At 36.1% G+C, this 27,228-nt stretch overlaps 1 protein-coding gene across 1 annotated transcript; it reads left to right on the forward strand.

Annotated features, from left to right (window-relative positions):
* Nucleotides 1-405: 405 nt before the first annotated feature.
* On the forward strand, nt 406-26,116 carry LOC128231265 (uncharacterized). The gene is made up of 21 exons (XM_052943860.1): nt 406-541; nt 1,056-1,110; nt 3,331-3,406; nt 3,638-3,738; nt 4,473-4,554; nt 5,469-5,529; nt 6,032-6,142; nt 6,712-6,788; nt 7,349-7,509; nt 7,818-7,976; nt 8,511-8,741; nt 9,223-9,316; nt 10,245-10,388; nt 11,317-11,589; nt 12,815-12,977; nt 13,946-14,043; nt 17,716-17,813; nt 18,101-18,291; nt 18,665-18,801; nt 19,089-19,265; nt 20,586-26,116. The coding sequence occupies exons 1-21, from the start codon at nt 474-476 to the stop codon at nt 23,813-23,815; spliced, it is 5,787 nt and encodes a 1,928-aa protein (XP_052799820.1). The 5' UTR covers nt 406-473; the 3' UTR covers nt 23,816-26,116.
* The last annotated feature ends 1,112 nt before the right edge of the window (nt 26,117-27,228 follow it).

Consider the following 27,228-nt stretch of genomic DNA (forward strand, 5'->3'; position numbering starts at 1 on the left):
GATGTGATTTAAATAATACGCTAAAATAATAGGATGCATACATTTAGATCAAATCAGAAGTTATACACGTTTTTTTGGGCCTAGTCACAATAATGGGCGTTCAGTAAAGCTTTTTTGGTCATGTTTCTCTACCAAGATTCTGCAAATACCAACCGACTCAAGCCCGGCTCTTTACTGTAATACTGATCCTTATCAATACCGCGTTTGGACGTTTGTGGTATATCTATCAGGTCAAAATCATAAATCCGTGGCCATTTAAGTTTTAGTTATGTTGCTCCGGCTTGCGACAAACTCCCGCTCCTTAATTTGAGAGCGTAGCAACAGGGGATAACACTGCGTTCAGATTGGCTAGCGACACCAACTTTTCATTTGCCGTTATGACTAATGTCATAGCTTGGTGACGTCATCTTTCTACGACTTTGCAAAATAAATTTGTTGCAATATTTTTGTTTTCTTTCTTTAATGTGGCCAAGATGTCTGCAGATACAACGCGAAAAGCGTACAAATACACATGTAGTATGGTTCGACCCCAAATGTACAGGTATATCCATGAGTAATTGCAAAACATTGGGTTTCTTTTCTTTGTTTACAAATTTGACAGTTGGAGGGGCACCTTTAGGGGAAACAACAACATCTATGCTTTCTTAAAAATAGCTGTTTAAGTGTCAAACTGTAATGTATAATAAGATTTAACTATTCTTTTGTTCAAGTATGTTTTTAAATCATTCTCTGGACTTCATGATTTTTTCAAGCTATTGATTGCAAATGTGGTAACAGTATTTTTTCTAGGCACCTCACAGGGTCAGAATGAGATATTATCACCCGATTCCAGTAGGAGAAATACTGCAGAATTTCAAAAGCTTTGCTGACAATAAATTTGATTTACAATTCAGTGATTTATTGTGACACATTTTCGAAAAGGCTGAAATAACATTAATAATGAAGATGAATGGTTATGACTTATGTAATGATGGTAATATAACGACAGTTAATATAAGATCTCAAATCAAACTTAAAGTAAAAACACAGTACAAAATTGTCTTTCTTGTTTTCAGTGAGAAGTCATTGATGGAAAGCGTTGTTGACTTCTTCTCTGATGTCGTCCCACAGGTATCTTATAAAATAAATTACCAAAAAAAAGGTTTTAAACTAGGGCTATAAAGAGTACCCGACGGCGAGTAATTGCGAGTCAAAGCAAAATATTCGACACAAATACTCGCCCGTGCTGAGATCGCTGGATCGCGATTCAAGTGCAAAATTTAATCAAACAAAAATAACAAAATGATTTAATTCAATTCCAGCTAATATTTTGGCTGTTTAAAAAAATGTATAATGCAATGTTAATCCTGACACTGACGCAACCGGAAGTTAATTCATACAGCGCTAGCATTCAATTCAGTGTGCAGTGTTCGAATGAAGAATGCTTCTTGTCAAGGTTTTAAGGGAATATAATGTTTTAAAAAGAATACAAATATAGAAATAAGAAATAAAAAGTCAAAGGACATAAAAAAAAATTATGAAGAGGAGATCTACAATAATAAATTAAAATGCGAAACTTATGTACAGCTATCATTTATTTTCGTCTACAATTCAAAGTCAACATGGAATCCCCATCAACAAAAACATCAAATCCAGCGATATATAGAAATGACCCAGCTTCCTATTCTTCTAAAATCTGGAAACATTTCGGGTTTGATGTAAAAGCTGACAAAAAAGTGAAAACTGAACAAAAATTAAGCTTTTGTTATACTTTCATTATTATGTATTGCTTTATAACCAAGTGAATCGTGAATCCATTCGTGGATCGCAGGTCAAAGATCGCGATTCGAATCGGATCGCCTTTTATCCGGCGATACACAGCCTTATTTTAAACCCTTCTTTTATGAGGTAAATTAAAATTGCAATATCAATTTTGATATGTTCACTGGTCATATATCACCAGAAACCAAACAATAAATATGTTTGTTTCCATTTTTTTCTTACCATTTTTTTCCATAATAGGAATGCACTTTGTCTGTCTGTCAGTCCGTCCGTCTGGCTGTAACATTTCGTGTCCAGCCTATAACTTACTTATGCATTGATGGATAACCATATTACTTGGTACAAATGTTGTCCTCATGGAGACGATGTGCAGTGACCTTGACCCGAGTCCATACCTCAAAGGTCAAGATCACACAAGACATTTAAAGGTCAGAGTACACATGCTAGTGTCTGCGCTATAACTTACTTATGCATTGATGGATTACCATATTACTTGGTACAAATGTTGTCGTTATTGAGACAATGTGCATTGACTTTGACCCGGGTCCATACCTCAAAGGTCAAGGTCACATCTGACATTTAAAGGTCATAGTACACACGCTTGTGTCCAGGCTTTTTACCTTTAGCAGTGTAGACATGCCAATTCCTACTGGATTTATTGACCTTATACATTTCATGTACTTTGATTACAATAACTGAATTTGATCCAAGAACTCGAACCAATTGCAATTTGTGTCAGTAATCCATCATGAAGTTTCGGGTCCATATTATGACAATGCTAAATAGAGGAAAAGATATCAGTGTTAAATGAAAGTGTTAAACTAGTTGCACAGATTGATACTTAGCGCACTCTACCAAGCATTATCATTATGTGCAACAAGTTTAATATTTAAAAAAACAATGGACACAAATTTGATAATATATTTATAACATGTGTTTTCTCTTCAAAAGCAGTAAAACAATGTTATGACGTCTCCACAATATATATGTATCACTTCATCGAAAATACTTAAGGCTTGCTATTTCATCGATGTTATAAATCAAGGACTCATTTTCCTTCTTTTTTAGCCAAAATAACCTTGACATTGATCTTACCTACACTACACACAATATGAATACTTTAACAAATATCCTTTTATAATATGTTCAAATATCCAAGAATATTTAGGTTACTGATCAAACAACTTGTATTTCCTATATTCCCACTCTTGACCAGTGGCTGTGTACAATTTTGGTCAGATTCATCGTACCAGTCAGGTTGCGAGAAAAACAAAATATACTAAAAATCAATGGTGGGGGATATAGCCGTCCTTTGGACTGCCTTGTTTATTTTCTTTGGGGATAATAATAAATTTGTTGGTTATTTCTTGCATGGGTAAGAATGTGACAATGAGATAAAGACTTGATTTAAATAATACAACTTACAGTAGGACTACCTTATATTTCTTAGTAGTGAAATTGGAAAGAAATAATAATTGTTTTTTTGTCTCAGTACCTGGTTTTAAGTAAATTAAACCATTCATTTTTTATAATGTTTAAACACCAATACCATTTTGTGTTTACTTGCAGGCCTACAGCGGTTACCAGAAAAGTGAGGATCGGGAGAAGATTCAGTGGGTTCGCTTTGAAAACTGTGACGTCAATGGTAGGCTTTATGTACAGCTTCTCAATAGAGATATGTGTAGTTGATAAACACAGAGCTTCCATTAAGAATTTGAAACTGGAAGTATGAATTTCCTGTCCATAAAATTTGGAAGTTTTTCACTGAGATTATAATAATACCATAGTTATTTTATCAAAATGTAGTTGATTCATTACGTATAAATTAATTGTTTCATTTACTACTTTTTGACATATTTTAATATTTTCTATCCAGATGTTGCGAAGAACCCGGACATGTTTCGCTCAGACACGAAAGGACTGCCTCTCCTGCTCATACTGGGTTACAGTAACGGGGTCCAGATATGGCACATCACTGTAAGTATGCTAGCTTTGCCTTGCGATTGTGGTATATGATGGTGACCAGATATGCCAGTTTATTCTTAAGAAATATTACACTTCACTGAGGGTCATATGACATTATAAGGACTGGCCAGTTAGCCCCGAGGCGTTAGCGGTCCATATGATATTTTGAGGATGTCTGGAATGGCCAAAAATATAATATGGCCCGCTGACGTCATAAAAACTGGATTTTTATTTACATACAGTGATATACGGACCGATCAACTTTACATACACAAAGAAGGGGCACATTTTTGTAAGGCATACATGATACTATTTTAAACTTTGCAATGGCTGCTTATTTTTTTGAATAAGAGAGTAACATTGGAGACAGTTTTGTTGTTAAACTATTTAGGTGAATCTAGTTTTGGTGCCTGAATCATATTGGTCATCAATTCATATCTAAAAAAACACCAACTAAAAACACTGCTATCAGGGATTTTGATGCTGAAACTTGAGTGCTTGACACAAATTTCAGAATTTCAAGATCAGGACTCCCATCTCAAACCTTCTTTGTATTTCTTGGAGCCAGAAAAAAATGTCATTGGGCTTTATTTTACTTGTTAATAGGATCAGATATAATTACCAAATATCCTGAAAAACTTGTTGGATGACCGAAATTTGAAAAATCCTTGGCTTTTAAACAAGTAATGATATTAATAATGCCATAAGATATTATTAATTTTGATAAATTGTGTTTGCTATTTCAGCCTAATGGAGAAGCACAGGAGATCATGTCTCAGCGACAAGGTCCGGTCCGTATCTGCCGTATTCTTCCCAACCCGGACACAGGTATGAATCTACACATATACATTGACAGTGGTATTTGATTAGGTATGCAAGAGTTGGTTCCCTTGTTGTAGATGAAACTTATTTTCAGTTTTATCACTGTCATACCAGTAACCTGCATTGATTTTCTAGTAAAAGTCAGACTGAAAATGAGTCTCATAAATGACATTCAAACTGCCAATCAGACAGAATTTTCTTTGCCAAAAACATAACTCTGTCCAATTTTAATCTATTTGCTTTTGACCATTATATTTTAAGGGCCTAGACACTAGATGATACAATTGCAAGAAGAAAAGAGAATTGTTGAAAGCTAACATAAAATTGATATCGTTCTGTACCATGCATTAAAACTTTCTTACTGATGTATCACATTGTTTATGACACATCTTAGTCTATCTTTCACAGGTTTTGCATATTTTTTTGCAATTTGAGATTTACTGTTTTATTTATTGGGTTTGTCTACCACATCCCAGTCAATTTAAAAAAAGCGTCCAGGTTTCAATTAATACTTATCATGTTATTTTCACATGTTAAATAGACACACTATAAACTGAGAAACCATTATACCACGGGTAAATTCAGCTGAGGCAGTGACAAAATATTATTTTTATCGTGTAAAGTGATGTATTATCTGCCTCATACTAGCCCTTATTGACAATTCTAGGCTTGTTATGAGGAAATAATGTATTTGCCAATTTTGGAACCATCTGGTGTCAAGTCCCTTTAAGGTCTTAAGTTATTGTTTACAGATTTCATTTGTTTTAGTACGTGTAATTTGAAATTTGTCGGTAATAATAGTTCACAATGCAGTGATAAAAGTCATATAATCATTTTCACAGTTCTTTCTGATTGTTATGTTCTGACCGGATTCAGAAATGTTTTTCAGAAATTAATTTCAAAATGTGTTCTGTTTTCAGTATTTAGTCAAGATGGATACACGAGCAAAAGACCGCTTGCTGTCATATGTGATTCTTCAAGGTAAGCTATCAATAAAGCTGGCTAAATTTATTATACTTCTGAGTATGTCCAAACTTCTTAAGCTGTCATTCTCCTTTGCCCTCAAGGAGCTCCAATCAAGTCTTAGACGGATTCTCTCTGGTACACATTTGCTGCCCAATTTTGGTCACTCTGGTTACTTAAGTATACAGCAAAAATGAGCATATTTCTCATCCAAATTACTGTTTCTGAAGACATTTCATAACAGCTAGTTAAACACCTACACCAAACTGTATAACACTATGAGATGTTGTTCACAAGTTATCTTTTGGCTATTTGACTTTTAAAAACAATTTTGATTGGTTTGTAGGTATAATTGGATAAATACTGACCAATCAATAAACACTTTGGATAACTTTGACCAAATTTAAAAACTGGCTACTGTTTTACCAAAACGTTTCAACACAGGCCAACTTGCAGCTATGTTAAGCAGCTTGTTTGTAGGTAACTCTTCAGCTTAAATCCTACTGATTGTATGTCACAGCGCCGGACAGCCATACTGCGGGGTGAAGTTTGTGTCTCTTAAAACCGGGGATGAGGTCCACAGCATTAGCTTCAAAACGCTGCCTGTACAAAACATTGAGTGCAATAAAAGGTAGTAATTTATTTTATATTTAACACTTCTACAACACTATTCAACTGACAAATATGACTTTTATCTTAATGCTTTGTACAATATTTGTAGTGGAGCATTTACTTTTTTAATTTTTGTAATGCCTCAAATAATAAGTCAAAATTAAGTTTTGTTATACATGTATATGTATTGATTTTGAATAGGAGTGTCACTTTGAAGTTTAGTTGTTACAAATAAATAGAAATATAACAAAAATATGACATTAGTATAATTTTTCTTAACGATGAAAATATTTACTGAAATAGGCCCTAGGGCCCCTTTTCAAAAAAGAATGTAAGGCTTAAAATCGTAAATTTCCATGTGTAACCCTGTTTTTTGGCGTTTCAATAAAGATATTGTAAGAACATTTATCATTTAGATGCTAGTGTCCAATTCTGGATACCAGTGTCCACCAGCACCCTTAAGCGACGTACAGTTTACGACTAAGATATCTTATTGAAGTTGGCCCCAAGCATATATGATTCTATCTTAGCTCAGTATAGGGACTTTTGTTACAGTTTACATGATATAATGTAACGTTTGTATGACAGGTTCATTGTGATGGTTTTCCTGGAGAAGTTGTGTGTTCACGAGGCCTGCAACTTTAAACAGCTCTTCTGGATCACAAGTAGGTACCCCGTGACAACATTCAGTTTCCTCTAACTTCTAAATCATGGGGTCATGTGTCCACAAGTGATATCAAAAACAAATTTATGTGTTACAAGCCATAGAATTTCACTCTAATATCTTTCTAACATTTGCTTTCATTCACATGTTATTGATAATAACATATGACCATACTCTCTTTTTTATACTGTGAAACCATAAATATTCGTGGGACATTAATTTTCGTGAATTTTATGAGTTGGCTTATCCAGGAATTCAAGATCAAATTTTGACCTTTGGCCAAGTGATAATTGACATGGCTATCTGCACTAACTTGCATATTGTCCCATTGTAGTAAGTGCCATAACCTGCGTGATTGGATGATACATAGCATGAGATCAATGCGTGGTGATTTTGCAAATTAATTAGACTCCCAGTTGTGTTTTTTCTCTCAAAAAATGAAAATCTTGAAATTAAGTACCCAGGTGATTGTCCTTTTTCGAAAAACCACGAAAGTTCAAGTCAACCAATAGAAATTAATTCATAGAAACCTGATTTTGAGTTGTTATGTTTGTTTGCCAGGCTGCTACCCATGTCCGGGCCTCAGTTCAAACCCAGTGGCATTGAGCACCCGATGGCTAGCGTACGCTGACAAGCGCCTCGTGGCCATGCACCAGTCATGTGGGGGTATGTCGGGGGATGGTTCACAGTCATATGCAGCCACTGTCATAAGTGCAGCTAAGGTAAATTGTCAACTAAATATCAATCATAGTTTAACTACTTAATTTTTATCTCAGTTTAGATCTGATCTTAATCTGTAGCAGCCATCGAAATAAGACTGTTGGATGAACAAGCCCAAATCCTAATTCTAGTTAGTGCTTGCTATATATAACTAAGAATGTGAGCAAGCCAGGAAAGCATTTCGCTAATAATCTTGTAATTGTTACGTAAAGTTACCTATTTTTATGAAAAACATACAGGCAGGAGTCTGGAAGACTCTTGTATTTGAATTTAAAATTGAAATATAACTTGATGCCTTTCCATTTTCCAGGGAGCATTCAAAGGTTTGTCGATGTTTGGGGAGGCCATTGCAAGCTCCGTTACGGGCAGCAAGCCAAGCCCTCCAAAACGGGACTACATGCAGTTAGACAATGGAAACAGACCTGGCATTGTAACTGTGGTCGATATACAGGGTGTACATAATGACTCAGTAAGTGTAATGCCTAAAAATATGTTTGTTTAGGGTAACATCACCAAAATTATTAGGTAGGGTAAGTAGGGTTATTTTCTTGGAAATAGCTCCATTACTTGCGAATGTCACTCTTATATTGCTGTTGTTATGGAGCTTTATTCTCTGTTGAAAATTAATGACAGTTAATGTTTTATCAAAATTGTGTTTATGGAGGGAGTTCCGTTTATGTTGTTTTTCTTTGGGAAAAAAATATACTTGAGGCTTTTATTAGGTAGGGTTGGGTCACCCGAAAGAAACATTTTTTTGTAAGGCCTAATTATCACTGAATTCTGTCAGTATTGGTGCTCAAAGAAGTATACTTTACATTTTGTCTCTTCATTATCCTGTGTAAGAACCATATTAATTATTTCTATAACTTTGGAGAATAATTATAATTATGGCCAATTGCAAAGAAAAAATCCCATAAAAATAAAGGCATGTGGCCTAAGAGTAAAAAATTACGTCTTAATGATAATTGTTATACTTAAAGATTTCTGTATTTTTTTCCCATAGTTTAATGTCAATGAAGACAATGAAGGTGGGGGCTTGATCGCCCATTTCCATGCCCATGCCAATGAGCCCGTGTCACACATGGCGTTTGACCCCACTGGTACCCTGCTGGTGACAGCTTGCAAGCTGGGCCACAACTTCCATGTGTTTCGTCTGATGGCCCACCCAGTCAGCTCAGCTCTGGGAGCCGTACATCATCTGTATACACTTCATAGAGGCGAGACCACAGCTAAGGTATGGGGTATTATCTCACTTTCTACATAAGAGACAATATCTGATTGGTTAAGAGTGACAACATGCTCATTGTGTATAATCCTTAATCCCAGAGTAAATTTCGAAACGCAGAAATGGCCGACATCAGTGTTCAATTACAATAATTCTTACCATCAAACAAATCCTTCTGTATGGCTTAAACTTCTGTATAACTTCTTAAAATGTGCAATAGCATGGAAATCAAATGTTTTTCAAAATTCTGAAACAAAAAGTCCATTTACATTTTTAGGTTACTTTCAACCATTATGGATTATGATTAATGATAAAAACTTGGCCATGTGTGTTGTCTTATGATATATCCTGATCATAATGCAATACGATTTAAAAGGGATCTGGCAATACAAAATTAAAAAAAGAAGCTAAAATGACCTGGGAAAGGCCCTGATGGGTAGTGATTGGGATATAGTCATTACATTGTTTGTAAAAAATGAATCCTTTACAGGTGATTGACATCAGTTTGAGCCAGGACAGTCGCTGGGTGACGGTGAGCTCTCATCGAGGTACCACCCATCTCTTCCCCATCACCACATATGGAGGTAACCAACAAACTCACAATCTTCAATTTCAATGGTGAAACAATATTTCAAATTCCATTATTTCATTGTTGTGCTATTTTTAGTAAATTTGCACACACATTATGGGGATTAAGATGTTTGACCAAAATAAAAAATGTGTTGGCTAGGTAACATTGCTGAAAAAAAAGGTTGGGAGGGATTTAATCATTTGACATCACAATATTTCCCTCCTTCTCATATACTTTTCTTGATCTTTCTTGACCAAACTTGGCTTCAATGTTTTTTGGCATAATATCTTGACCACTTTAATAGACAATCTGATCACACTATTTACTCTAAAGTTCAAATTTCACTTTGTCCACCCTCCAACTTATCCCACTGGCCTTAAAATTTAAAGATTTTTATTTTTTCCTCTTTAGACATACATCTAGCTGCAAAATCACAGTTGTTAAATTAAAAGTTTGCGGCTTTAAAGCAATTTTCACATTAACCTGTTGTTGCTCTGCTTTGCAGCACTTTTGGTATCTGTTCACATGGCCATATCATCACTGGTCACTGGACACACTTTAAGTTATTGTGTTACCTAAGAACCATGGCTGCCACATAGGAAATACTAAGTCCAGTGGTCTCATCTACGTCACAATTTATTTTCCTACTTAGTATAGAGTTTACAAACTTGGTAGCACTTTATTCGTAACCAGAAGATACCCTTATTGAGTTTGGAATTGGGTTAATAGGTCATGGTTACCTTTCATAGAAAATTTATGGGTGCTCCAAACAGGTGACCTTTTCAGTGCGCAGAATTCAGGTAGGAAAGACAGTACACTTTCAGTGCATTATTTAGATTTGATCATGAGTTTCACTTGATCAATATGATAGCGATTTGTGATATAACATTAGGAATATGTTGGCGACAAAAAATAAATGCTATATAACATTCTGTTCACAGGTCCGGTGAATGTACGGACCCACAGTCAGCCACATGTGGTGAATCGGGCGAGTCGGTTCCACAAGAGTGCGGGTCTGGATGATATAGACCACACCCACTTGGACAGACGCTCACCCGTCCTCTCCACATCGCCTAGTCACTCAGGTACTACTCATGATAACAACCTTTCGATTGTATTACCATAATAAATTCTACAGAGGTTTATCATAAGGCTAGTTTGCATTATATCTAGGGTGAGGGTCCATGCCAAAACGTACCAAAATCTTATATAGTTTAAAGCTGCACTCTCACAGATCGACAGTTTTGATCTTTTTGTAATAACAATTTTGTCTCAGAATCAGCTGATTTTTGAATAAATACCTTCAATTCAGTCATATAAGATAACTTACAATAGAACAGATGTCAATTTTTTTGAGAACTGTCTGAAAAATTGCAATGTTCTTAAAGCTTTTCACTTTGTAAAGCTTTTAGCCATAAAACATTAAATTTTGACCATAAATATGAAAAACTATGATTTTATCTTTAGTCAGCCTTTTTATATCACTTGTTTAAAGACATTTATGCAAAAAATGGCTCATTCAATGACAAAAACATAAAAAAAAATGTCAAATGTTAATATGTGAGAGTGCAGCTTAAATGTATATTGGAACCTTCTGGCATAAACCCATTGTAATGATTTCATTGGCTAAATAAAATAATTGGATGAATATTGGCCAATCAGTATACAATTTGGCTTATTTGACCAAACTTAGAATTTTGTTCCATAGTTTTATACAATTGTCTGTATTTTTTTTAAGCTGTGTTATGTTCAGAAATGACACACGTTTCATATAATGAGGAATTGATGTGTGCCAAATCATTTCCCCTGACTTGAAATGATTTGGTAATTTCTAATGGAAGTTGGATATTATTGAAAGAAGGGATTTACCAAGTTAAAAAAGAAATAAAAACACAATAAGATTCAAGTTTGTAATTTAATAAATTGAGAAATGATTTTCTATAGACATTTACAAGATTAAAACTACTTTTATTTTGCTGTCATAACTAAAATTATACAACTGGTTAATTTTAGGCCAGTATGACCGCTACCCATCCTTGATACAGCAGAATACCCTCAACAACAACATGGGAAACCCAAGACTGCCCCCCTACCCCCACCCCATCACCATCCCTCCAGCCTACCAGGTGAAACAACCCCTGAATGTAGTTCTGAACCCAGCCAACAAGAACCAGAGCCCTAGCCACTCCCCAACAGGACAGGACAATGTCTACAGTGTGTGTGCAAAGTTCTGTACACCACGCCTCTGTGTCATGGGCTCTCCAAAACTGGACATTGAAAGAAGAGGTAAATTGTTGAAACTTGGAACATTAGTTCTATTACTTCGGTTTTGTTTGAAAGTGACACTCTTATTTGTAATCAATACATACACATGAATAACAAACATAAATTTTGAGTGGTAAACTTTTGACTACTTACTTAACAATGCATTTATGGAAAATATTAATTACTGATAACAAGATTGTAACAGTGTATTTAATAGCTGAATAATAAGAATATGCAAAAATTAACGATTGGTGAGTGCTAAAAGATTTAAAACAATTGTATGAATTGTGGTAAATTTAAGTTGGAAGTAAGAGTGCATCTTTGATTCAAGTCCTTCAAATGTCATTACCAACTCACGTTTACTTTTGTGAATCATAATGGTTATTTAAGCAGTTATATAATTTATATCAGGAATTAATTGTATAGTTTGTATAGCTGTGATAAAAACAATATTTGACTGGTTAAGCACATGATTATCAGCTGATTCAGATGCCGGCATCTCATTGGTCAATTGGTCTTGAGTTGAAACTGTCAGTCATTATCTAGCATAAGTGAATTCATTAAGTAATAATTTAAAAATGATTGGTTAAACAGAATCTTCATTTTACCATATCTATCTTATAGAATTGGAATCAACTTGCAGACTTTGGCTCTGATTGTCAGAGCAAGAAATAGATGATAATTGTTTGTTTACTTAAGGTATGCATTATATTTGACCAAGTGAGCGCCAAAGTAATATTTCACATTGCCTTTGCCAGTAGTGAAATGTTTACTTTCTTTGTTCACAAGGTGATACATATTGCAATCTTACTCTGAAACAACTGACTTTTCTTGTTATTTCATGCTTAAAATGTCACAAAAACAAAATTTAATTGATATAAGTGGAAAACCGCGTCACATTTCAACAAACCAACGTCTACCGTGAACAACTTCAATTAACTTTTTGCATTGTCTTCCCCGCATTGTATGCATTTATGTTGCCATTTTAACAATGAAACAGGTAAAATCTGAGAAAACAGATAAATTACATTTCGATAAACACTGTTTAAACGTTACATTTCAATTAACCACTGGAAAGCATGAAAAGCAATAGCACTATTACTTTACAATGTTAAAACGAGTGATAATTCATATTGCTCAATAGTTAACAGCTGAAAACAATAAATGTCTAAAACATTTTATGCTTCAGATTGATGGCATAGAAGATAACCCTTTTTACTATCTTTATTTCTCTTGTCATTCCCAGAGGGTGGGAAGCGACCGGTTGACTCACTATACGTGATGGCCCAATCTGGTACACTAGTGGAGTATGTACTGGAACCACGTGCCCGCGCCCCTTCTGACAAGATCACGGACGACTGCATGCTTGTTCTCAACGTTGCTGGCCGTGTGCAGTGGAACCTTGCTAGGTAAATAAAGCTAGAGTAATTGAGGTTAATTTTAAAATCTTACAGGGGAAGATTTATTTCTTAGCTCTACCTGCCGTCTCCATGGCCTAGAGGTTAAGGCATCCGCCTGCGGGGCAGGAAGTCAAGGGCTCGATCCCTGGCCACGTCATACCGAAAGACGTTAAAAGTTAGTACAAATAGCTCCCTTGCTCGGCATTTAAAGGGTAGTGCTTGGAAGAGTGGAGTACTTTAGACAGAGCACAAGGAGAACAAAAGATCTAGGGTATCGCACCCGGACTTCCTTGTATCCCACCACTGTCTCTTCCCTTCAGCAAAAACAAAGGACCCCCGTTTGAAATAAGTGCTTGCACTTTCACGGGTTATGCTTGACCGCAAGGTCTAAAGAAATACAATACAATTTAACACTACAAGGCAGATGCACCGCATGTTGTATGTTACAAGACTGTAATGGTGGTGTCCATTTACTTAACAAAATGTTCCAAGTAAATAATCAGTATGTTGGCTAATACCCATTCGTACATGGTACATGATACAAAAATCTTTATTCAAAGTTGTGTATATGCTAACAAGAAACATAAGCTCAATGAGCTATTTTCCAGCATGAATAACAAACCTAACTGTGAATTGAAATGACCAAACATGTCATGCTGGTATAGCATAAGCCCTCGTGAGACTCTTGTTGACTCTGATGGCTAAGAGCTTATGCAATGGCGCAGTGTCCGTCATCATGTGTCTGTAAACAAGTGCAATAAAGTCTGTAAACAAAAACAATAAAGTCTTCAGTTCTTACTGTATCTTTTTCAAACTTATACAGTTGCTAGATATCCATGAGATATGTTAAAATAAATGTTATTTTAGGTTAAAGTAAGCATATTATCCTTATCGGTTAAATTATGTTATACCAAGTGTTTGATTGTTTATGTTTCAACTAATGTTGAATATCTTATAACAACCTTCTTTACCTCCAGACTGAAGAACTCTCCAGAACTACGTCCCCCGTTGCCTAGCAACAGTCCCCTGATTCTGGCCCACGAGGCTGTGGTCTCCCAGATCCCTACTGCTCCAGGTAAGCTCCTTGTACACTCCCAATGTGTCCATGATAAACATGTTAACATTAAACAGTATTTCGTATACTAGTGATTTTTGTTATTGAAATTGCTTATCTTTTACTGTCTGTTTAAGTAATTGGAGCAAAAAAGTAACAAATTTTCTCAGAATTTTATCAAATTTTCTCAGATTTTTTTTTTTTAAAAATGATTTATTTTAAAATGACATACCAACTCAAAAAGGTACGAGGTATGTTCGGAAAGTTCCCGGACTGTACTAATAACTTTGTTATTTTTCAACGTAGAGCTTTGAAACTTCGGCCAAGTTGAGACACATATATATTCATTTTGATAATAAGCGGACATTCGCCTAAGTCAATACATTCTTAAAATATTGTATCCATAGCAACATAATATTTGCTGTTGTGGAGCAAGCCATATATTTTCCTATAATGTTCACATTAAACGCATTTTGTAACGTTAAAAACTGCGGGAAACGTCATCTTGACGTCGAACCACAACATGACGTCATTAGTAAAATACGTATGACGTCATTTGAACAGACACCGCCTCGCAAAACAAACTCCAAAACAGGTGCTCAAAGCAAACATGCAACGCGAAATTATTGAAAAACAGCGTGTCGTGATACAGTTTCTCCAGAGTTTAGATGTTTCACCGTCGAAAACATTGATACAGTTGAAAAAATCGTTTGGAGACCAAACTTAGAGTCGCACAGCTGTTTTTGAGTGGCTCAGACGCTTTAAGGAGGGGCGCGAGTCAACATCCGACGACGAGAGATGTGGGAGGCCGGCACTTGTGGCGAAAAAGCGCGAAATGGTAAAGTCCATGCTTGATAGGGACCGACGAGTGTCTACACGGGAAGTGGCCGAGGAATGTGACATTGGGGTAGCAACAGCGTATAAGTTAATTACTGAAGAGTTTAAGATGACAAAGGTGCGCACGTTGGATACCAAGGCTGTTGGATGATAATCAGATAAGGATAGGATGAATAAATCATTGAACTTTTTGAGGTCCTATCGACGTGAAGGGGACAGATTTCTTCAAAGAATTATCACAACGGATGAAACGTGGTTTCAGGACAATGCCCCAGCGCACAGGGCCCGGTACACAGAGTTGGAGCTGGATGTTCTCGGGATCGGCAGGTTGGAGCACGCCCCCTACAGCCCAGACATTGCGCCACTTGATTTTGCGCTTTTCCCGGCCGTCAAAGCCCAGCTACGCGGAATCCGAATCGACGATCTCGAGAGCCTACGTTGTCACGTGCAGACAATTATGTCTTAATTTGATAAACAATGGTTTCAAACTGTTTACACATCATGGGTCAGGAGACATGAACGTTGCGTGCAAGCATATGGCCGCTATTTCGAGAAAGAGTAAACTGAATTGACGTTGACGTTATAAATTTTAACGTCGGGTTGCTCCGCCATATCGTTGGTACATGTTTTAAATTTATTGTAACTTTTTTACTGTTATATGTATGGAATCGAAATTTTAGAGTGAAATGGAATAAAAGATGTAGTAAATCCGTACTTAATTTCATTATAATACAATGAGCCTTTCAAAAGGAATGCGTTCAATCCTGGAACTTTCCGAACATACCTCGTATTATATACATGCTTAAAACATGAACCAAGCATTTTATAATATTTGTCATGACTTTCTATTTTCAAAAGTTTCAAATTGTACCCAAGTTGGAAGGTACAGATGATGGAGAATTTTTATGCCCCCGAAGGTGGGCATATTAAAATCGCACCATCCGTCCGTCCGTCCGGCCGGCTCTGTAACTTTCCCTTGTATGGACAGATTTTAAAATAACTTGCCACATGTGTTCCACTTACCAAGACGACGTGTCGCGTGCAAAACATGTGTCCCTACCTCAAAGGTCAAGGTCACACTTAGTGTTTATTCACAATGGAGTGCTGCATATAAGGACATAGAGTATAGGTTGTCGTGTCCGGGCTGTTACTTTCTCTTGTATGGACAGATTTTAAAATAACTTGCCACATGTGTTTCACATACCAAGACGACGTGTCGCATACAAGACCCGTGTCCCTACCTCAAAGGTCAAGGTCACACTTAGTGTTTATTCACCATAGAGTGCTACATATAAGCATAGAGTATAGGTTGTCGTGTCCGGGCTGTAACTTTCCCTTGTATGGACAGATTTTAAAATAACTTGCCAGATGTGTACCACATACGAAGACGACGTGTCGCGTGCAAGACCCGTGTCCCTACCTCAAAGGTCAAGGTCACACTTAGTGTTTATTCACAATGGAGTGCTGCATATAAGGACAAAGAATATAGGTTGTCGTGTCCGGGCTGTAACTTTCCCTTGTATGGACAGATTTTAAAATAACTTGCCAAATGTGTTCCACATACCAAGACGACGTGTCGCGTGTAAAACCCGTGTCCCTACCTCAAAGGTCAAGGTCACACATAGTGTTTATTCACAATGGAGTGCTGCATATAAGGACATAGAGTATAGGTTGTCGTGTCCGGGCTGTTACTTTCTCTTGTATGGACAGATTTTAAAATAACTTGCCACATGTGTTCCACATACCAAGACAATGTGTCGCGTGCAAGACCTGTGTCCCTACCTCAAAGGTCAAGGTCACACTTAGTGTTTATTTACAATGGAGTGCTGCATATAAGGACATAGAGTATAGGTTGTCGTGTCCGGGCTGTAACTTTCCCTTGTATGGACAGATTTTAAAATAACTTGCCACATGTGTTCCATATACCAAGATGACATGTCACGTGCAAAACCCGTGTCCCTACCTCAAAGGTCAAGGTCACACTTAGTGTTTATTCACAATGGAGTGCTGCATATAAGGACATAGAGTATAGGTTGTCGTGTCCGGGCTGTAACTTTCTCTTGTATGGGCAGATTTTAAAATAACTTGCCACATGTGTTCCACATACCAAGACGACGTGTCGCGTGCAAGACCCGTGTCCCTACCTCAAAGGTCAAGGTCACACTTAGTGTTTATTCACAATAGAGTGCTGCATACAAGGACATAGGGTATAGATTGTCGTGTCCGGGCTGTAACTTTCCCTTGTAAGGACAGATTTTAAAATAACTTGCTACATGTGTTCCACATACGAAGATGACGTGTCCTGTGCAAGACCCATGTCCCTACCTCTAAGGTGAAAGATACACTAAGTGTTTATTCACAAGGGAATTCTGAATATAAGGACATAACAGTGTAGGTTGTCAAGTATGGGTGGTATTTTTTTATGTACAGAGGAAATTTAAAATAACTTGCCATATGTATTTGACACATAAAGGCAAGATCAACTTTTCATGTACTGGCCTTGTTCGTAGGTCAATGTCACATATAAGGTTAGCCTGATCAAAAAGTCAGCTTGTATGGTCAGGGCACACCAGAAAATTCTGCCATTTCAATTTGTTTATACATATATGGCACATTCTTAGTTACAATGTAGCATAGAGTCTTAAAAATGAATCTTTTATAACTTATGATCATGTATTGTAAATACAGTTGAACCCTGTGGCTAGAACTTGCTTGGTTGATTTCCTTGTTGGCCCGAACTGGATCTTAAGGACCGTTTCTTTATACTAAATGTAAGCATTTCTGCTTGGGAATGGGGCTCATCTGTACATGTAAGCCGAGTTGTTTCAAAATTAGCTTTACTTGTGTATATTTCAGACCTGTATGACCTACCTGGCCTGACACGCCATGACTCCCGTGACAGTCTGTCCTCTGACCACAGCAATGCTGACTCCGACGATCAATGGCTATCACAGGTACAAATACATGCAAAGAAATTATTCTACCAAAATGTAACTTATGATGTTTTAATCTTGTCCCAAAGGGCCGTTTGTGAGAGTTTATTTTGGTAATAGAAATAGCCAGTTATTGCCATTGATATATCTAAAAATGTATTATGGATGGAAGTAAGCGAGCCGCTGGTTTATCTCAGTTTGTAGAGCTGCATGGTAGTGTTCTAGTGGTTGAAGGGTTGAGCCCCACTCTGCAGCCCCAAAGGGCACAATTTTCTTCCCAGTTTTATTCAAAGAAGCTCCATTTGTAGGTGGAGATAATTACCCATGTTGGTCCTCACCGGCGACTGTGGATGGGCCCACAGTTCTCCTTCAAGACGTACCAGGAGAACACAACGGTCCTCTCCTCCCAGAGTTCAGCACTACTATCCCAAAGTCCCGAGTCAAACATGGCCGCCATGGATATCGCCCCCGGCGATGAGGGCGACCTTGAGAGTCTCAAGTATGAATTTCTTTTGGTTATTTTCAGTTAGTTTGGTTTTTAAAGAAAAAAGTGTAGGTATTGTTAAAACTTGGTGTTTTGGTTGGCAGCTGCATTTTGTGCAAAAATATTAACTTTGGACATATGATAACTTCAAATATGCAAGATATTCACAGGAAAGTTAGTACAATGTTCCAAGTATAGGTGCATTGAAATGTCATTTACTCTTGACTTTAATATATTTTGAGTTATGTTCCTTGATCAAGGAAAAAAACAACACCAACAGACCAAAGTGTTGAATCCACTTTTAGTAGTTCTGATGCTCTTGTTAATTATCAATGCATTATCATAATCTTGTTGCAAAAAAAACTGACTGGGTATCATTGAATTTCAGACTGCAGCCGACCAGATCTAACCCTGTGAGCATGCCAAATGCCCGCCCTGCATATAGGAGACTGTCGGCCAGTGACAGCAGCCCATCCCAGGGGCAAGGGGTAGTGCACCAGGGCGGGCCGCTCATGATTGAGGCTGGTAAGACAAAAAATTGTCTAATTTTTTAGGGTTCAATAGTGTTCAGTGTGAACCGTTATGTACAAGTGTAAAGCAAAAATAAAATGAATAAAATTGATTTTATATAATGGATTAAAACAAAGGCAGTTTCCGATATTTTGTTATTGGGAAAGCAGTAAATATTTGTACCTTCTATTCAAATTGCACTTTCAGGAAACACCAATACAATGAGTAATTAAGTACTAACTGTATATAAAGATTAAGGAATGTTGCTGTCAATGATACATTGATTGATTTTGTGGTTACAGGGAGCTTTGAGCAGTCTCCGCACCTTCTAGATGTGTACAGCAACTGGACAGAGTCGACGGTGGTGAAGCAGCCCCAGGGTAGCAACGACCTCGAGGAAGACCGCCTGAAGGAGATCGCCGACGCTATGGTTGAGTCACCAGCTAAGGACATGGAAAAACTGTCACTTAGGCAACATGGTAAGAGCAGCAAAAAAATAATTGAACATTTTCTGTGCCAAACTTCTTTTTGTAGCAAAAATTTGATATATTTTTATGGTAATGTGGTAATTTTAGTAGTTAATTAGATTTCTTAACCTTTTTTCGTGTATATATATATATTAGGGATGCAAACGAATGGCAAAATTGATATTCGAATATTCGGTAATTCTTTCGAACGAATATCAATATTCGATAACCAAACTAAATCTTTTGAAAGTTGTAGTAAACTATTATAATATTCGCTAAAGTAATAGCCGGGACATTTTAGTTCTACTTTGTCGTAACCACTACGAACGGCGGACCCTGAATTTCACCTAATGAGCCTCTGAAATTCCTCATTTCAAAAAGACAAAAAGTAATACATTATGAACAAAGATTTTTTTTGAAATCAATATTCCTCTGCCTTCATATTTGTAAACAACGTGAACTTAGATGGATTTCTGGTCATATGGCGTTATACGCCAATGGAGGATCTTTCCGTAGGACAAACAGCCTTGTTCTGGGATTTAACTCTACTTAAAAAAACTATGGAAAAACCAAACCAACTCAGGAATTAGTTTATTCCTTAATTGGTACAGGCAATTAAATTTACCGAAAATAATTGGATTTTGGTGTCACTAGTCTTACAGCCAGTTATTGTAAAATGTACCCTACAACATGTCCCTAAATAAAATATGACGTGGGTATAGTGTATTGTCATCACATTCACACCTCTGGTATGATGGGACAATCGTTGTTAAAACAAATTTTAAACACAACAACGGAGTTGTAGGCAAAATATTTATTCTTATATTTTTTCAACACCAAAACATGAAATATGCGAATACCGATTTTGACATTCGAATACCAAACGTTTGATCGAATATTCAAATATTTGTTTGCATCCCTAATTTATATATGGTCATTTCTAGTAGTCAAACTTAATATATGTATGTGCTTCAAGGGATTGGTTCTATACTACAAGTATATATGGACTGGGTTTATACTGAAAAATATATACAATATAAATGCATGGGAAATGGTGGTAACAGCTATATAATTCTTACACTGCAATATAATCTCCCATATAAACACCAGGTAATCTCCCATATACAACATCAGGTGATCTCCCATATTAAACACCAGGTAATATCACATACAAAACACTACGTAATCTCCCATATAAAACGCCAGGTAAACTCCCATATAAAACACATATCCTTTCTATGCTACACCCCTCCATTACCCTATAGTACTCCTGTAAGTGTTTAACACCCATGTGCAATTCCTCATACAAAATGAACCTTTATTTGATACTAGACCTTCCAAGAACAAGTCTAAGTGAGACAATGGATCAGCCTAGAACAGCAAGTGAGACAATGGATCAGCCTAGGACAGCAAGTGAGACAATGGATCAGCCTACAAAAGCAAGGGAGACAGCAGGATTGGACAGGACATCAAGGAAAGCACTAGAAAGAGATTTGGCTGGCAAGAAACCTGCCGTGTCAGAGGCAGAGAAAGGAAAGGAGGCTGTGAAGGAGGAAAGAGCAGTGAAACCAAAGCTAAGTGACACAAAAACTAACATTTGTGAAACTGTGAGTGTTAAAACTAATGCGAAAAAGAGCATGGATGCTTTACCTAGTGATATTTGTAAGAGTAGTAAAAATGCCTGCGTTGAAGTAAATGATGAAGCTGTTAAGATAACCAAGCCCAAAAAGATTCCAGAAAACTGTAGTAAAGATGAAAAAGAATTTCCAAATATTGATACTGCTGCTGTAGAAAATACTGTAGAGAATAAAAAATCAAATGATTTGAAAAAGAATTCTAGTCTGCCTGAAAAGCATGATGTTATAAGGGATAAATCTGAAACAGATGATGTTGGCACCAGTAATGCCAATCCGGAGAATGACACAAGATTGGAATTGGCCTCGAAAGGAAATGTAATGACAACCAGTACTATAAAAAAGTCTGGTAAAAAAGGTAAAAAGAAAAGATCTTCACCAGAACCCCAAGTCAAAGATCCCATCCTGCCTGTCCTACCTCAGTCTCCCTCAACAAGTGAAATTAGTGATCCTAAATGGGAAGACGGTGTAAGTCAAAGTCTTAATGTCAAAACTGGTAAAATTGATGCTAAACCCACTGCCAATGTGGTACCAGAAATCACTGCCAAAACTGAAGCTGATAACACTGCCAAGAAGAGCATTGATGCCAAAACTATTGTACATGAAGTTATATCTCCTTCCTCAAAGGATACAAATGTCTCCACAAGTGATGCCAAACAACATGAATCTGCTGATGCCTGTACTGTGAAACAAAAAGATTTTATGGAGAATTTAGACAGTCAAGTTGAAGCTCATGTTGTGGCTTTGTCCGAAGAAAGCAATATCAGTCCTAAAAATGATTTGCAAGATACAGTTTTGTCTTCTAAAAATGATTTGCAAGATACAGTTTGGTCTTTTACTGGTAAACAAAGCAAAATGAAGAACAGGAAAGAGAAATCTCCAACTAGTTCAGGAAACCAAACTTCTTGCACTGCAGTAGAGGTCAAAGCAACAAGTGAGGATGATTTACCACTGTTTAAAGAGGAAAGTGAAGTTATCCAAGAAATTGAGACACTTAATGAAACTATAAATGTATGCCATGAAATGAAAAGTATAATGCAGTCAGATGAGAAAGAAATTGAGGTTCAGAAGGAAATCATTGATGACAAAGATGACCGTAACATACAAAATGAGGATATTTTTTCAGAAGTTAACATTAAGAAAAAGAAAAAACAAAAGAAGGGGAAAGATACTCCAAATAGAGATGCTGACTTAGTGTCCAAAACTGCCAAAGAAGATGAAGTGTTAAAAGAGGAAATGGAGCTTGACATTCAAGATAACCATGCATTTGGGGAGAACTCACCTTTAGGTGCTGTGAAACAGGAACAGGAGAATGTAAATCAAGAAGAAGAACAGCTGAAGACATTTGAAAAAAGCAATATCTCAGACGGAGATGGAAAAGGAAAATTTGACCAAGAAACTAAAGATGGGGTGTCAGCTGAAACAGACCATAGTAATGACATATCTGTAATTGAAATTGACAAGGTCTCTTTTGAAATAAAAGGTCAGCCTTTAAACAAAGACACAGATGACATGAATGCCTGTGGTGTGAAATTTGCTGATGCTTTAAGTGTGAAATCTGAAGGTATGAAGGAGGTTAAAAAGAAATCCAGAAAGAAGAAGAACCAGCCTAGTGAAGAAAGTTTATTGGAGAATAAGAAAGACAAATATGTTGAAGAGCAACCAGGTATAAGTAAGGATGCTGAAGATATAGTTCCTGGCATGTCCAATGTTGCGTCAAACTTTGATGTTAAGACATATGATAAAGAAGACAGTGGGACTAGGAAGTGTGCCAGTGAAACAAGGACCCAGTTTGATCAAGAAGTAGGGAAGGAAAGGAAAAGGCAGAACAATAAGCCCCAGACTGAAACACAGAAGTATGATTATAAAGACAAGGAAACAAAGGAACAAAATGAAACAGCAACAATGAAAAGTTTTCCAGATCAATTAAAAATGCAAGATAGCAGTAAATCCAATTTGAAGCAAATAAATAAAGACGTTGGTGGCAAAACTGAATCTAATATGCAGAAAGATGTAGTACAAGTGGTTGCGGATGATGTCATAGCATCAGCAGAAGATGGCTTTGCAACACAGAAAAGAAAATGCAAACAAGCTAAATCCAGTATGAAAAAAGATGCAGTACGAGTGGTTGAGGATGATGTTATAGCAACAGCAGAAGATGGCTTTACAACACAGAAAAGAAAATGCAAGAAGAAAAAAAACATGGAAAGCCCGACTGAAGAAGAAGTCTTGGAAACCGCTCATGCAAAATCAAATGACAATGATGCAGAAAAGATTGAAATTGGAGTTGATTCCCATAAGAATCCAACTGAGACTTCAGAAGTTTTAGATGTTGAAGTTGTATTAGGTGAAGTAAAGAGTATGAAAATAAAAACAGCAGAAACTACATTGACTGGTAAAATATCAGAAGAAACCAGGTATAGAGCAAACTCTTCTGAAAAAGAAATGTCTGACAGTTTAGAAAAGGATGAAGAATTTGCAGAGGCTCGTGAATACGGAAGAAGTTTTGATTCAGAGGGCGATTCCAGGTATGAAACTGCTGAAGATGACCCAAGTGTCTGGGAGAGAGCTGGACTTGAAGACTCAATTATTGAAGTCATGCATGAAATTATTGATATTCCTGAAACAGTGACTGACTCACTTGTAGGTAAAGATTCAAAGGCTGGAAATGGCTTGAAAGATCCAGCTCAATATGTTGATATTGCTAATTCTGAAATGACTGTAGTAGAGTCGGTTATGAGTTCAAAAGGGAAAGAAGATATTGGGCAAAAAGAGAAAGTTACCGATTGTAATATAGTACGTGAAACAGTCGGGGCATCAGCTGAATCTTCTGGAGGATCAGCTAGGAGCTCCGAAGAAAAGGAGATAGCGGGGATTAAGAAACAAGATGGCAAGAGTAAGAAGAAGAAAAAGAAAAATAGGAAATAACTTTTTATGTAGATTCTATTGCTTACACAAGGTGCCCTTCCTGTACTGTTTTTACTTTGCTGTGTGTATATGTATTCGTTCTAGTAGCATTTCAAGTCTGCCAATTTTATTTGAAATGAGATAGCCTTTTATCGCTTTACACTTTAAGGCTGTTATACATTGTATATTGTGTTTTTATGTTTGTTTAGTTGTACTCCAATTGATATAAAGATGCTTATCAGATAATGACCACCCTCGAGGATTACCTACTTTGTTCAACAAAAATTGTATTGATTCCAAGTGCATGTGTGTTTGTATGTTTGGTTATGTGACTAGAAAATTTCTCCATTGGTTGTATCCAGCTCATGTGACTAGAAAACTTCCCCATTGGTTATGTACAGGTCATGTGACTAGAAAACTTCTCCATTGGTTATGTCCAGGTCATGTGACTAGAAAACTTTTCCATTGGTTAAACTGTTATGAATATTTATATTAAGGTGGTTTAGCATTATGTCAATTGTGTGCATAAGTCTATCCAGTGTTGGAAATATTTATTTATCTATTTATTTATTTAATTGGACTGTTTTTGGTGAGTGGTGAGTGACATTGTATTTAATCATATTTTTAAACTGAAAACTTGAAGGGAAAAAAAGAAGATAAAATGAGAAAAATATATGTATAATTAAAAAAAATATCAATAAAATAAATTCATATATATGTATATATCAGTAGATTTAGTGATAACATTTATTCAGAACATAAATTAAAAAAAAATATCAATATAAAAATAAATTTGACTGTTTTATTTTTTGGATTTAAAGTATATTTGTTTAAGAGTTCATTAGTGAGTGTGTTAAAATGAAAATGATGTGGTTTATGTTGCCAACTGCTACAAATTATTATGTACGTTAGAACATTGAATGATTTACAATGTTTGATATTTATACATTGGTGCATAATAACAGTCTATGCATTTTAATTTTACAAAATGTAATTTTTACATAAGATTATGCCTTTTAATATCACTGCCATAATTTTGCCATTGTTATCTAATGTGTATACATGTTTTAATGTAGGGTTTTAGCCAGGTTTTTAAAAAAGGACATAGGGTGCTACAGAAAAGGGACAGGGTGCTGAGGGACATAGGGGCATATCGGGAAGTGAATAATTAAAGCTTTATTAATTTCATTGAACATGTTAGAAATTGTGCTTCTTTTGAGTAATATTAGGTTTCAACTACTTTATACTAGTATATGTAAAGTTGATTGAATACATAATCATATTTCAAGTTTTAATCAAAGAAAAAGAAATATATGTTAATCTTAAGCATTTAATACTTTGAAGGCAGGAGGGTGCACATTCTGGTCTCCATGAGGCAGAAGGGTGCCTCCATCAAAGGACAGAGTGCAGCACCCTCCCATAATCCTTTACCTAATACCCTGCTTGTTTAGCTTGTTTGATTTACAAATAGAAAAGTCACGATATTGTCAAAGCATTGATGTCTTCATTGGCGTTGTCATTTTCCGAGTCTTGCAAAACTGTCCTTTGAGCGAAACATTTAAATTGCATGAGATATTAAAACTTAGTTCACAAGTTTTGAATTACATAACTTATATGTGAAGAAAAGCCAATAACTGTATAAAGTAACTGTGCTCCAGCCAGGATTTGGAAAGAGCAGAATGCTTGGTCAGAAATGGCATTTTTGTTGCGAAATGAATGAGCCTTAATGGGGCACTCGCAAGGGCCACTATTAAATTCTTATAGTGTATTTTTTGTAACTTCTTTCAATACTAATGGTTTGTTATGAATACCTCAGCTGTTATTATTACATAAGTGTCAAAATAATGAATATTTATTATGTTTATACTTATTTTTGAAAATTGATTCTGTCTGTCAAACTAAGCTAAAGGGCACAATAGGGTGCAGTAAAATGCAGCAAGGTGCTGAAAAAGGGCAGCAGAGTGCCCCCCCCCCCCCCCGCTATTTAAGCCTAGCTGGAGAGCACTGAAATAATTGTTGCGTTACGTACTTAAACAGACTGAAGAATTTTATGCTGTGTCGTCTCTATGAAATGATGTGAAAATTGTGAATTAATTTCCTAAAAGGCAATATATGTTGAGAAATGGCATTTTTTCAGAAGCATTTTATTCCGACTTAAATATCGGTTGTTTAATTTGTGTTTTTCAAGTAGAAAAAAATGTAAATGCATTTATTACATATACTGTGATTTTTTTCTTCGGTTTTATAAGAATCACACAATTGAATTGCTTTTGTTGTTACTTTATATTTTATGTGGTTCCAATAAAGCAAACAAAATTATGACCGTGTATTCCTTTTTTGCCAAAGATGTATACGAGTTTTCTCCCTTCCACTGCATATCTGCAATAAATTATTCCCTAGTATTTACCAGTGGAAGTATCCTGAAATCGAGAGCTTTCGATTTCAGAATATCTAATTATATATTGCAAGACATTTGCATGAAGATTAGTAAGAATTACCTTGAAATTGATAAAAAATGGCTCTGGAAATAGGTTAAACAGTGGTATTTATATATATTTATATATAGCCGGTTACCAGGCTCTTATACCGCCGGTTGAAATAAACACTGAAATGCATTACTTAAATGGAAAAAAACCGCTTAGAATTTCTTTAATACTTAATGTATATTTCTTTATCTTACCCTGTAGAATGGAGGTATGCAGCGTGAGTTTTTAATGAAAACAATTTTACAGAGAAACAAACGCGGCGTTATTTAAATCGGTGCATAGGTCACAGAAAGAATCCAGATTTTTCTCCAATTTCAGTTGTGGTTTTTCAATGTTTCCGTGTTTTTGTTTGTTTACAATACAACCCATGTCTGTTATTTGCCAATATCTTGGATTTAGTGGCAATATTCAGCGAAGCTATAATAACGCATCAGCAATGCTTTCATTGTCAAAGAGATTTCTATCACTGTCTTATGATCATTACTCTTTCCAGCGAAAGTTCCAATCTTTACATCAGAAGTAGTGGAACAAATCTAACATGTCGTTTATAGGATCTTAAAACCCTATTAAGGCTGCATAGATCGTAATTACCAGTTGATGTCTGCCATAAAGCGGAGGAGCAGCCATCTTGAGCCGTCTTCTTTGCTAATCTCACAAATATAGTTTGTCTTGGAACACCGTATGTAATAGAGAGAACGCTAATCGGGGGAATTTATGACTTCATTCGTCGATTTCTTCAGGGATTTAATCAAGTTTGTTAATAACAGCTTGCATAGAGGCCCCATCACTGTCCTGTCTAGGTTTTCAAGGGAAATTAAAATCGAAACAAACAAATTGTTTTGGTAATAGAGTACTTTTATTTCGAGCGAAGGTTGTTCCAACCATGCATGCGTTATTAAAACATAATATAAAAAATGCATGTATGTTTTAAATATTTTATGCTCTTAC

This window comes from Mya arenaria, chromosome 4, assembly GCF_026914265.1.
Source record: "Mya arenaria isolate MELC-2E11 chromosome 4, ASM2691426v1".
Classification (NCBI taxonomy): domain Eukaryota; kingdom Metazoa; phylum Mollusca; class Bivalvia; order Myida; family Myidae; genus Mya; species Mya arenaria.